Genomic DNA, 13,182 nt, shown 5'->3' on the forward strand with positions numbered 1-13,182 from the left:
GTATGATAAGTATGATAATAATACTCAATTTAAGATTTTAAAATAGTATATATTAATACAGGTGTAATAACATTCGATGTACCAATAGCATTATTGTAAAATTCATACAACTTCTAAATTCTAATACATGAATTATGAAAGTGGTATCCAAAATTACATTCATGTTTTACTTTCTAAGATATTATTGTTGTTGTTGTCGTTGTCATATGCAGAGTTACTGCTATCAACAAAGCCAAATGTTTCTAGGAAGATTGTAAACAACGATTTGCCTTTTCTCTTGTGTTGGTAAACTGCACAGATGGTCTGTATTACGGTGAAGGCGAGTGCAAAGACTGCACCTGCAGTTGTCACTCCCACAACCCAGCTTGTAAAATAGTTACGCACCATTGAAGCCCTCTTCTTCGCATACCTTGATCCAACATACTCATTTGCCTCATTGACAGCTTTGTACAAATAAGACTCACTCGAATCCGGTACTATCTCCTTGGCAATGTTGTTGATCACTTCCGCCACCTCTTCATCGCACCCCAAAGAGTGGTTAAGCACTCCATTCTGGTGGAGAAGCGCCACATCTTTTGGTGAGTTGATGAGTCTGTTGAAGAAGAACATGTATGTTGTCACGTCAGGGTAGCATCTCTTGTGGCACTTTTCAAAGGCCACCATGTTGCGAAACACGGTTCCTCTGTGGTCGCTTATGTGAAGAGTAGGAATTGTGAGTTCTTTTACCAATTTTTTCAATAATTTATTTCCAAATCTTATATCCAGCAGTTTTGGTGTGTCATGTGTTTTGATCTTCACACCGGACTCGACCAGCTCGGTTGCGGTGTGAATCATGTTGGTTTGACTCCCTCTTTGATCTCTGCCACCAATCACAGGCCTTACACCGGATCGAAGAATGTCCAGCAAGTGCTGCAATTCGAAATCTGCTTTCACAGTTTGCGGAAAATTTTTGCTGGAGCCGGATCTCAACAAAGGGTAGAGGAACTTGAGGGCAAGAGATTCAAGACTTGTATTTCCATTATTTGTTATCTCGTACAGTTTTGTTAATACAAACAATGGAATCTGGTTCTCCAGCATTATCATCTCGCGGCGAATGGTGGGTAGCATCCACCTGCTGAGATCATCGACTTTGTTGAATTCGCTCTCTGAGAATTCTCTCAAGAGTTGAATAATGAATGAACCATCAATCATCATTATTTCTAGAAACTCATCGCTGCTGAATTTGATCTTCTCCGCGTAGCATTCACGCGCCTTGTCCTGAAGCGATTCGAGTTCTTTAAAAGCTTCGTCGAGTTTGGCTGATCCGTTTGGACCACTGGGATCGAAGAGACGCCTAAAGAACCTCATCTTGATGTCTTCCATTTCTTTCAAGTGTGGTCTTCCATGGTGGTACGGACCAATTGCTATGTTGTTGGGTATGTAGGCTTTTGGTTCCACCTGTCGCATGTTTCGTGGGATCCTATATATGCAAACATGTTCACTTTCTTTTGGATTCCCTCCTTCTAACCCTTCTCTAATGTGACCCCTCCAATATGGGTTTATCTCTGCACTACAGTGGAATTTTCTTTTCATGAATTTGTAATTGTGATGAATGGCAAATCTAATGAGATTATTGAACCCCATTGCTATTGATTTGTTTAGAAAGAAGGTAATTAACTAATAACAAGTTTAATTTCCTCTCTTGTCTTGCGCAAATTGAAACCACTCAACAACCCCTTTTGAACACAACAATTGGCCATTCTTTAATGTTCTAGTCAATTGTGTGTTTATGTGGAACAAATTAAAGAAAGTTTAATTATATTTTTTACTGGGTGGTTGTTGGTGATTTCTCCATTTTATTATTTTATTATATTAAAAATATCATTTGTATATTAAAATGAATTATTAATATATTTATATATAAATATATATTATTTAATTTATTTTTAATATATATTTATATTTTAATATATATTTTATATTAGTGGTTAATTTTGAAGGATTGAATAAAAGTTCACTGAGCAATTTTTGCAAATGTGATATTATTAACCATGCTTTATTAACCTGGTCCAAACTTCATCCAATACTGTGTTTAGCCTTGCAGGTTGACCATTGAACATCTGAAGTGAAGATGTAAAATTGTTAAGGTTTGAGAAGGTACAAAAATAACCTTATACTCCAATAATAACTTGATAATTAAGTCTTATATTTATATTAATGCGTATATTTATAATAAGATATCTAGTTATATCCCCATAACAAAATAAAGAAAAATGAGCGATAATAAAATAAAATAAATTAATACAGGTTTATGTCTTTATTAGGAGTTATAATAATATTAACAAATAATTTTGTGGGGCAAACGATAATGAGAATTATTAGATCATTTAGAAAAAAAAAATCTCTAATTTTTTAATTTAAAGAAATACAAATCTTTGACTAATTAAAAATATAAAAATATTTCTAATTTTTTAAAATACGAAATATTTAAAATTTTTTGTCCAAAATATATAAAGACAAATCGATTTTTTAGAGAAACTTAAATATCTCGTATTTTAAAAAGTGAGAGAAGTTTTTATATTTTTAATTAGTTAAAAATTTATTTATCTTCGAGATAAAAAGTCAAGGACTTATTTATCGTTTATTTAATTCTTTAACAAATAATTGTTTAAGTAAAAAAAAATCTTACCTAATGAAGAGATAGTTGGGAAAATAACAAAATCCTATATTTTTAATTACAAAATTAATAAACTTGAAAAAGATGGATTATTTTGCAAAAGAATTTTTGGACCTATAAACAATAAAATTTGTGCTTGTGAAAATTATCCAGTGATCGGAGAAAAAAAAAAAGACAACTAAAATTTTGCGAACAATATATTAGATAGAATTTGTTGATTTTTGAATATATAGATATCAAATGGGCTATATAAAACTCGCATGCCCAATAACTCATGTGTGGTATTTAAAACATCTTCCTAATTTTATCGCGAATTTTTTGGATAAACCTCTTAAAGAATTAGAAGGTCGCAGTTTACACCATAATAGTGCTTGTTGATGAGAATTACTTCGAAAACAAAAAAAATCAAGTCAAATTTATTTACTTGAGTTTGATTTATTTATTCTAACAATTCTAATAAAATAGAACTGGATCTAATATAAGTTGGTGATCAGAACGTATATGGATAGGATTTATAGTGGGGTCTCGAAAAACTATTCCTTAAATTTTTTATTGAGAAAAATAAAGAATTTAAAATTTTTTAAATAAAAAATAAAATTTTTAATTGAGATATGAATCAAAGGAGAACAATTTTCTTAATTTTTAAGAAGTCTCTGAAACGAATCACACTACTTTTATCATTAAATTATACCCGTTACACATAATTAGACCTTTTATCAAACTGAAGACTGAGTCTATATTATATAGAAGGATAATATATTTGATTAAATTATTATTTAATTTTTAATTCTTATTTATTATTTTTAAATAAAAATGATTTTATGTGAGTAGTTAACTTAAGACTCGTGTATTTGCCCATATACGTAAGCATGCTTTCATCACCCTACTTCAAATAAAGCATATTTCTCAATAAATAAAATCAAGGATGAAGGCCAAGGAGGAGGTAGCAGTATTGACTTTTGACTTTTGACCAAGAGTTTTGTTAATTTTACAAGCCTTTTGATTCTAGTTCTTTTTTTATCGTTAATTTTTTATAATAAGAGAAACAACATTTGACTTCTCTGCACGTCTCATTATTTTATATATGTATAATGTTAATAATCATGGTCAGAATCTACTGCTTATTGTGAAAATCATAATTTTTAAATATAAAAATAATATATATATTAAAAACAAGAGAATAATTTAAAAAAAAGATTGTATATTATATTATTTGATATCATTACAAAATACAATATACAAAGGTATATATAAGTATTAGTTGAATCAAAAGAATAAAAATATAATATCCTTTAATAAAGGACAATTTACGCAAATAAAATGAATGAGCAAAACATTTATGCAAATACAATATTGGCAATTTTTAGACGCAAATGCAACAAACGTAACTGTATATAATTCGCTACACCCTGTAACGGAACTCAATTGCACGTAATCCGCTACAGGGTACCGCGGATTACGTTGAGAGCTGCATTAATCATAAACCGCTACACCCTGTGGCGGTTTATGCTCATATGGTGCTAGACTCATAATTCGCTACACCCTCTAGCGGATTATGAACAGTGTGGAAGCTTGGGAAGATGCCTATATATACCTAACAAGTTGTGTAGAGTGTCATTTTTATTCATTCATAACTTGAGGAATGGAGAGTGAAGAGAGCTTTTTGGTTTTAGTGCATCATTCTGGAAAAATAAAAAAGAGTAAGAGGCACGGTGTGAAGTTTACAGACAGAGAACTGCTGAGTGTTTTTGTTAGGTCGTCTAATACACTGTTGGATCTGAAGAGCAGTATACTGCAGAAGTTGGCCGCGGGTGGCACAAAGTGGGTGAAGAAGCTGTTCTACAAGATCCCTATTGCAGTTGTGTCAACCGGCGTGCAATATGAAACGTTCGTGTTACGAACAGATGAAGATATGCAGGTGTTGTTTCATTGTCGTCGGAGTTTCCCGGAAGTGAGGATACATGAGTTGTTTGCGAAGCTGGAACATGGGATCGATAGTTCTGGTGCATCCGCTCTAAACCCCCAGTCCACCATGATGGGGAGTGCCTCCACCTCGATGCCCGTCGTTGCACCTGAGTGTTTGTTGGAGTATCGGCCAGCCGGTCCAGTTGGGGCATTCACCTCAACTCATCCATCTCCAGATGTAGGACGTGAGGGGGAACCAGATCGGGTGGAAAATGCTATGCTAGAGGATGATTCCGACGAAGAGCCTGCTGACATTGGAGGGGACAGCGATGATGAAATTTCGACAAACCCAGCAACATGTCAACCACCGTCAAGTGCCGGCACACATGAGCAACCTGTACATTATTCTACCTTGGATCTTGGAGCCATCAGCCAACCGACGGAGTCAACACCAACCTTTGGGGGTCAAGGCTTGCACGAGGGAAATTCTGTAGCTGAATTTCAAGTTGGCCAATCTTTCCACAGTAAGGAGGAAGCTGTGCTTACTGTGAATGATTACAGTATTCGGCGCGGTGTTGAGTATAGAGTGATGGAGTCAGATCATCTTAAGTACCATGGAGATGCAAGAAGTTTGGGAAGGGTTGCACATGGATGATTCGCATCAGCCTTTGAGCACGGAAGGGAACCTGGGAGGTTTGGCAATACAACGGACCGCCACACACATGCTTGGCTACATCGATATCCAGCGACCACCGACAACTAGATTATCACGTGATCTGTGCGAAGATCTTTCCTCTGGTTCGAGCCAATGCGGCGGTGTCGATAAAGGTGTTGCAAGAAACTACCGAAGGAATGTACGAGTTCAAGCCAACTTACAGGAAGACGTGGTTGGCAAAACAGAAGGCGGTAGCACAGATATACGGGGACTGGGAAGAGTCCTACGCCGAGCTACCTCGTTGAATCCTTGGTGTGCAGTCCACCATGGAGGGGATGGTTACGTTGTTGAAGACATCTCCGGTCCGCGTCGGTGATGACGTGGATGACTCAACCGTGTACTTTCATCGTCTCTTCTAGCCGTTTTCTCCTTGTGTTGAAGCTTTCCGACACTGCAAGCCATTGGTCAGCATAGACAGTACTCATCTGTATGGCAAGTATGGAAGGACTTTGCTCCTAGCCATCGCCCAAGATGGGAACTCCAACATCTTGCCTATTGCTTTCAGTCTCGTGGAGGGGGAAAATGCCGAGTCTTGGTCTTTCTTCCTGACCAACCTGCAGCAACATGTGACTCCGCAACAGGGGATAATGGTCATCTCAGATAGGCACAATGGCAGCAAGGCTGCACTAGAGAACCCGAACAGTGGGTGGTTACCCCCGCATGCGTACCGAGCATTTTGTATTCGGCATGTTGCAGCTAACTTCGCACTCAGTTTTAAGGGCACGGATGCAAAGCATTTGCTTGTGAACGCTGCTTATGCAAAGACTGAGGCAGAGTTTCACTATTGGTTTGATATAATGCAGACTGAGAATTTGACAATGTGTGATTGGGCGAACATAATAGAATACGATAAGTGGACTCAGCACCAGGATGGTGGCAGACGGTTCGGTCACATGACGACCAATATATCTGAGTGTGTTAATTCTGTTCTGAAGGGTACACAGAATCTTCCGGTTACCGCCCTAGTAAAGTCCACATATGGTGAGCTAGCGGAGTTGTTTGTGATTCGTGGTCAGACGGCAGAGGCTCAATTGGCCAGCGGTGCCAAGTTCTGCCAGTCTTTTATGAAGGCAATGGACCGCAACTTGAAAGACTCCAGATGCTTCACTGTCACCTTGTTCGATAGACATTAGTCTGAGTACACCGTTGCCAAGACGACGCCCACCGGGAGCTTTTCACTTGGGACGTACCGAGTTTCCTTTCAGCATCGTACATGCGACTGTGGATACTTTCAAGCTCTCCATTACCCGTGTTTTCATGCGATTGCATGTTGTGCCCAGTCATGGCTTGACTGGTCTATCTATGTCGACAAGGTCTACACCATGCAAAAGGTGTTCAGGGTGTACCAGATGGGTTTCGTGCCACTAATACCGGAGGGACTTTAGCCACCTTATGACGGTCCGACCATTATTCCGGACCCCAACTTGAGGCGTTGTCGTGATGGGTGACCGAGTCTACTAGAATCCGGAACAACATGGATGAGGCCAACCCTAACCGACCGAAGCGATGCGGGCTCTGCAGACATCCTGGGCACATGCGTAGGTCTTGCCCCCAGAGAGGCTCCCCCGTTGTCGGTAGTTCGTAGGACTTCTAGTCTGTGTGCTTCTAGTTTTTTGAATTTTATATTCTCCTGTAGCAATTTACGCTTTCGGGTGTTAGTGTTAGTTCCTTTGGTGTGTTCGTGTTAGTCTTGGTTCTGACCTATTTGTATGTCTTATGACTTATGCCTAATGTAGAAATTTAATCTGTGTTACTGTTAATGCCTCGTGCCTATTATATTTTTATGGCTTATTGTTTATGGAGACTGTATTTGTATAACTTCGTACATTTTGTATCACGCGTTGTTACTGTAAGAGTGATATATATATATATGCATCTTCCCAAACTTCCACACTGTTCATAATCCACTAGAGGGTGTAGCGGATTATGAGTCTAGCACCATATGAGCATAAACCGCTACAAGGTGTAGCGGTCTATGATTAATGCAGCCCTCAACGTAATCCACGGAGGGTGTAGCGGATTATATACAGTTGCGTTTGTTGCATTTGCATCTGGAAATTGCCAATGTTGTATTTACGTAAACGTTTTGCTCATTCATTTTATTTGCATAAATTTCCCTTTAATAAATATAAAGATATATTAAATAATTCTAATTGATGATAATGATCTAATTGATGCTAATTGATCCTAATTATACTCTAACATCCTTCCTCAAACTCAAGTGGAAGCTAAGAATACCATCTTAAGTTTGGATACTAGAGTCCAAAAACGAGTAGAATGATGGACCTTCGTGAAGATATCAGTAGTCTGATCCAGAGTTCCAATAACTACGAGACGAACAACACTAATAAGGAGACATTGACGGACGAAGTGACAATCAATCTCACTGTGTTTGGTGCGCTAATGAAAGACGTCATTATGGGCAATCTGAATAGCACTTCAATTGTCACAATAAACATCAGTGGAAGATGACTGAGTGGCACCGAACTCTTCGAGAAGTCAACGAATCAAGACAACTTTAGATGTCAGCAAGATCATGATATTCAGTTTCGATGCTTGATCGAACAGTGAACATTTGCTTCTTGGCTCACTAGGTAATGAGAGAGTCACTAAAAAACAAGCAGTAACCAATAGTAGAACGACGATCAGTGGGATCATCAGCCCAATCAACATCTAAGTACACTTGAAGGGTTAAAGATGAGTGGGCAGAAAAATGAAGACCGTGAAACAAAGTAATTTTGATGTAGCGAAGGATGTGAATAACTGTCGCATAATGAGTAGTGCGAGGAGCTGAAAAAAATTGGCTAACAACATGAACAAGATAGACGATGTCAGGTTGCATGACAGTCAAGTAGACTAGACCTCTAACTAACTGTCGATAAAGAGTAGGATTATCTAGAACTGTGTCATTCATAGGAGAAAACCGAGCATCATGCTCAAGAGGTGCAGACTCAATACGACTATCTGTAATACCAGCTTGAGCGAGAAGATCAGAAGCATACTTAGCTTGGGAGAGATAGATACCTTCATCATTGGATATTACCTCAAGACCAAGAAAATAACTGAGAGAGCCAAGATCTTTCATCTCAAAAGTGTGGTGAAGGGATACTTTCAAATTAGCGATACCATCAACATTATTTCCAGTAACGATCATGTCATCAACATACAATAGTTGAAGAACAATCCCACATTCACTTTTATGAATAAAGAGAGCATTCTCATGAGGGTTGCAAGTGAAACCAAGATTACAGATAGTGGTGCTAAACTTTTCAAACTATTTACGAAAAGCTTGCTTAAGACCATAAAGTGCCTTACGAAGAAGACAAATTTTGCTAAATGGAAAAGGATATCCTAAAGATGATTTCATATAGAATTTTTTTTTTTCAAATCCCATTAAGAAATGCATTCTTCACATCCATCTGACTGAGAAACTATTTCTTAACCGCAGTAATGGTAAGGAGAGCACGAACAGATTTGAGACGAGCAATAGGAGCAAAATTTTCTTCATAATCAATAATACCATATTCTTGCGTACATCCTTGAGCAACCAATCGTGCCTTATAACGGTCAACAGGACCATCAGAGTGAGTTGATCTTATTTACGCATCTACTACCTACAATTTCTTGATCAGGAGGAGGATCAACCAAGTCTCAAGTGTGTACTTTTTCTAGTGCTTGAATTTTTTCTTCATTACTTATTGCCAATTTAGATTGGTGGAGATTTTTTGAAATGACTTAGGATCATGGTGATAAAGAATAGTAGGAAAACAATGATAATAAAAAAGATGAAGAGGTAGATTTTTTACTTTAGAGGAACGAGTGGAGGGAGGATGCATGAAAGTAGAAGCAAGATTATCGTCTGGTTTGAAATCATCGAGAGGTTGAGAAGGCAGAAGAGTGAGAGGCTCAAGAGGTTGACTTGACACAGAACCTGTATTATCATCACTAGAAAAAAAATCAACATTGGGGTTAGTGAAAATGGTAACTGTATAGAGGGAATTGACTCAAATGAGGAGAAACTAGAGAACATGTGATGCTCTCAGAATACAACATGACGAGATATACGAATACATTGAGAGATAGGATCCCAACAACAATAATCCCTATGCTCAGTGTCATAACCAAGGAAACAACACATGCGAGCCCAAGATTTAAGTTTATTATGTTTATGAGACTGAAGAAGAATAAAACAGACACAACTAAAAACTCGAAGAGAGCTGTAATCTGGATAAGTATGATAAAGACGTTCAAAGAGAGTAATGTTACCAAGGATAGAAGAAGGAAGTCTATTGATAATATGGACAGCAGTAAGAACAGCTTTACCCCAAGTATGCTCAGGACACGAAGAAGAAATAAGCATTGTATGAACATAGTCAAGAATATGACAGTGTTTGCATTTAGTCTTTCTATTTTGTTGAGACGTACTAGGGGATCAGACAAAGTAAACTGTTCAACAAGAAAATTTAATAGTATGGATTCACGGTATTCCATGGCATTATCACGTCGAAAAACTTTAATGACCTTGGAAAACTAAATTTTAATCATAGTGGCAAATAGGGGTGGCATGTGGGAATGTCTCTCCCGCCTCGCCCCCTCCCCCCTACCCCGCCAAAAGTCCACCATTTGGCAGGCTAACCCACCCCGCCTTGCCTATTAAGGCGGTCCCAAATTTCTACCTCGCCCCGCTTAACAATGGATTGTCGGGATTGCCAATTCTCTTCTTTTTTTTGAAAAATTATTAGACTATTAAATATTAAAAAAATATAAGTTCACAAACATTTCAATAAACTTATAATTTCTAAAGACATAAAAAAATTACAATTTCTAAATTCACAAACATTAAAGTCTTTATAATTCTAACTATCTAATAAACATAATCATCAACCAAATTTTTTAAAATAAAATAATAAAACTAACGTTGTCCAAAGCAAAACAAACATTGTCCAAAATATATAATTAAACATTGTCCAAGTCTCTAAGCAATCAAATATAGTCCAAATTATAACTTAAAGTAAAACGAACAAACATTCTAAATATAAGCACAAAAATAACATTCTAAGTTTAATTATTATCTTAAAGCTAAAAGCCCACTGGGCAAGCCCACCCTGCCCCACCAAAACCTATGGATTAGGCGGTGTGTGTTAGTCAGATTTTTTTTATTAGAGCATTCTCAAATTTAATTTCTACTCCGACTCACCTTTTTTGGCGAGTTACTCGAACCGGTCAGGCGGGTTTTGGCCCGTTCACCACCCCTAGTGGCAAAGTTAATATGAATTTAAGGTAGCTCATGACGATTAGTCATCAAATAAGCACAGATAAAACATGAATAATCATTAATAAATAATACAAAGTATCAGGCCTCTCCTATAGAAGTGATGGAAGCAGGGCCCCAAACATCAGAGTGGATAAGATCAAAAGAAGAGCAAGCAAGAAATGAATTATCATGAAAAGATAAAGCTGGTTGTTTTGCAATTTGACAAGAAGTGCAATCAAAAGACTCATTATTAAATTGACCTAAAACACCCTTAGATACAAGAGGTCGCAATTTTCTTAAGGATCTGTGGGCAAGACGGTGATACCACAAGTGAAGGGTAGATGCAGAAGAAACAACACAGAGATTTGACGTAGAAGGAACATAAAGCTTCTTGAGCTCAAACAATCTTCCGACCTTACATCCAATTCCAATGATTTGTCTCGTCCGACGATACTGCACACGATAACTAAAAATAAAAAAATTGACATCAAAATTGAGATCAATAAGTTGGCCAACAGAGATAAAATTGAAGTTTAATTTTGAAATACAATATAAAATCTGTATGTGTCGCATGCAAGAGGGAACCATCAACAGTGTTGACAAAAGGTGCATTTGTAGTGGTAGACAAAAAAGAAAAAAAGTAACGCAAAGGAGATATTTGATTAAAGCAACCAGAATTAAAATACCATTTGTAATTACTTGAAGGAGTAGAAAGAGCAGTGGAGTGATATATAACTAGAAAAGGAGAAAAGTTGCTTAAAAAGAGACTTAATGTCAGATAGAGAGACAGAAGGTGAGTTGAGAGAAATAGAGTTGGTGGATTATTAGCAACAGCAGCGGTAGAAGCAAGCACATTCTTAGAGTAGTTGGGACGAGAATGATACTCATTCTGATTTGAACGTTGTGGGCGAGTAGGATAGGTAGTAATCAAGTGTCCTAAGAGCTTGCAATAATGATAGAACAGTTTTGGACAATTGGAGTCAATGTGATCTTTTTGTTTATATTTTCGACATTCAATAGAAGGACAGTCTCAAAAGAGATGCCCAAAACAGTTACAGTTCCAACAAAATTTAGCCTTTTTGTTTGTGGCTGCAAAGATAGTTTCACTCTTAGAGAAAGTCAATCCTAGCGCATTTCTTCAGACTTAAGACGAGGAATGACATCTTCAAGACTAGGCAAGAGTTTTAATGAAGAAGAGAAGCTCAAACCGGCTCGTAGTCATCAGTATGTGCCATAAAAACTGTATGAGATGTGTTTGATTGCGATAATCCTCATATGCCTTAGCATCAGTTGAATCTTTAATAAGAATAGGCTCACAAGAGGTCAATTGATTCCAAATAATTTTCATATGAGCAAAAAAATCAAAACCCGCTTGTCCACGTTCTTGCTTAAGACTTTGAAACTTCTTTAGCAGTTGATATTGATGGGAGAGGTCATAAATGGTGTAACATTTTACCAAATGATCCCGTACCTATTTAGCAATTTTAAAATGTCCAAACTGTAGATGAATTCTTGGAGTAGAGGTATTGTGAAACCAAGTGATAATCTGGTGATTTTTATTATCCCAATCTTTTCTGCAAAGTCTTTCTCAACATCCTCCTTGAATTTGGAGGTCCCATCTTTGATTTTTCAGTCACAGTTGTCTTGATAGGACAAAAAACATTATCAGTCACATAGTGCCACAATTTGCACCCTTTAAAAAATTCTCCCATAACTTCAACCCAGAGCATAGTTGGAGCCATTAAGGATAATAGGAATAGACTGAATAACATCTGATTTTTTCATAATAGCAGATACAAAGATGAACAGAGGAAGAAAACTATAGAATCAGAGCAAAAATTGAGGAAACAGAGGGTTAAACAAAAAAGAGCTAGCCAAAAAATCTTAGGATGGGTCCCACTATCTGCCACGTCAGCAACTACATCAGCAGATGGAGAACACATGGTGACATTTGAACAGAGGAGGTAGACACGGCAATGCTGACTCAGTAGAAGCTGGCGCGCGGGTCAACAAAACGATCCGGGTTGGGGCAATACGTGAGTTGAATGCGAATTTGCGGGAGGCGCGGGTCGTCAACACGTGCATAGAGCTTCTGAATTGTTGATCGGAAAGCTGATCCAACGATGCTGGAGGCATCTAAAAGGAAGAAAAAAATGGAAGCGGACAAGGAGTTGCGACGGCGTGCGACGGCGCGTGACGGCACGTCAGAAGATTTCCGGCGATGGGGTTAGGTTCTTTGGACTCATAAGGATGAGATAAAAACGATGGTATAGACAGAAACAATGTACAGTATTAGGAAAGTGGTTGAAAAATAAGAATAAAACACTACGAAAAGAGAGAATAAAAGGAGTTATGAAATAATTTTCATGGGGAAAAAAAAACCTATGCTCTTAATGCCATATTAGAAATAAGAGAATAATTTGAAAAAAACATTGTATATTATTTGATGTCATCATAAGATACAATAAGCAAAGGTATATATAGGTACTAGAAGAATCTAAATAACAAAAGCGTAATATTCTATAATAAATATATCGATATACTAAATAATTCTAATTAATATTAATGATCTCAACAATAAAAAGATAACTAGTTCATTAATATATTCATAAAATATAACGATCTCATATTAATTCTAATTAATCGCAGTTA

The 13,182-nt window shown here is 37.1% G+C and overlaps 4 protein-coding genes across 4 annotated transcripts in view; 1 reads left to right on the top strand and 3 right to left on the bottom strand.

Moving 5' to 3' along the window:
- Positions 36-1,749, bottom strand: LOC107637723 (UPF0481 protein At3g47200-like). The gene has a single exon (XM_016341080.2). The coding sequence runs from the start codon at positions 1,621-1,623 to the stop codon at positions 160-162; it is 1,464 nt and encodes a 487-aa protein (XP_016196566.1). The 5' UTR covers positions 1,624-1,749; the 3' UTR covers positions 36-159.
- Positions 4,299-5,216, top strand: LOC107636335. The gene has a single exon (XM_016339853.1). It carries the CDS (start codon positions 4,299-4,301, stop codon positions 5,214-5,216), a length of 918 nt encoding a protein of 305 aa, XP_016195339.1.
- Positions 7,867-8,430, bottom strand: LOC107636334 (uncharacterized mitochondrial protein AtMg00810-like). Its single transcript, XM_016339852.1, has one exon. The coding sequence runs from the start codon at positions 8,428-8,430 to the stop codon at positions 7,867-7,869; it is 564 nt and encodes a 187-aa protein (XP_016195338.1).
- LOC110270981 (uncharacterized mitochondrial protein AtMg00300-like) overlaps positions 10,475-13,182 on the bottom strand; it is an 8,390-nt gene continuing 5,682 nt past the window's right edge. The window contains exon 2 of the mRNA XM_021120977.1: positions 10,475-10,996. Coding sequence (XP_020976636.1) covers positions 10,630-10,996 — 367 coding nt within the window. The 3' untranslated portion in view covers positions 10,475-10,629. The remainder of the gene's footprint in view (positions 10,997-13,182) is intronic.

This window comes from Arachis ipaensis, chromosome B04, assembly GCF_000816755.2.
Source record: "Arachis ipaensis cultivar K30076 chromosome B04, Araip1.1, whole genome shotgun sequence".
Classification (NCBI taxonomy): domain Eukaryota; kingdom Viridiplantae; phylum Streptophyta; class Magnoliopsida; order Fabales; family Fabaceae; genus Arachis; species Arachis ipaensis.

Excerpts from the sequence above, each read along its gene's own strand:
- LOC107636335 (XM_016339853.1), top strand. The coding sequence starts at position 4,299 with ATGGAGAGTGAAGAGAGCTTTTTGGTTTTAGTGCATCATTCTGGAAAA.
- LOC107636334 (XM_016339852.1), bottom strand. The coding sequence starts at position 8,430 with ATGATCGTTACTGGAAATAATGTTGATGGTATCGCTAATTTGAAAGTA.
- LOC107637723 (XM_016341080.2), bottom strand. The coding sequence starts at position 1,623 with ATGGGGTTCAATAATCTCATTAGATTTGCCATTCATCACAATTACAAA.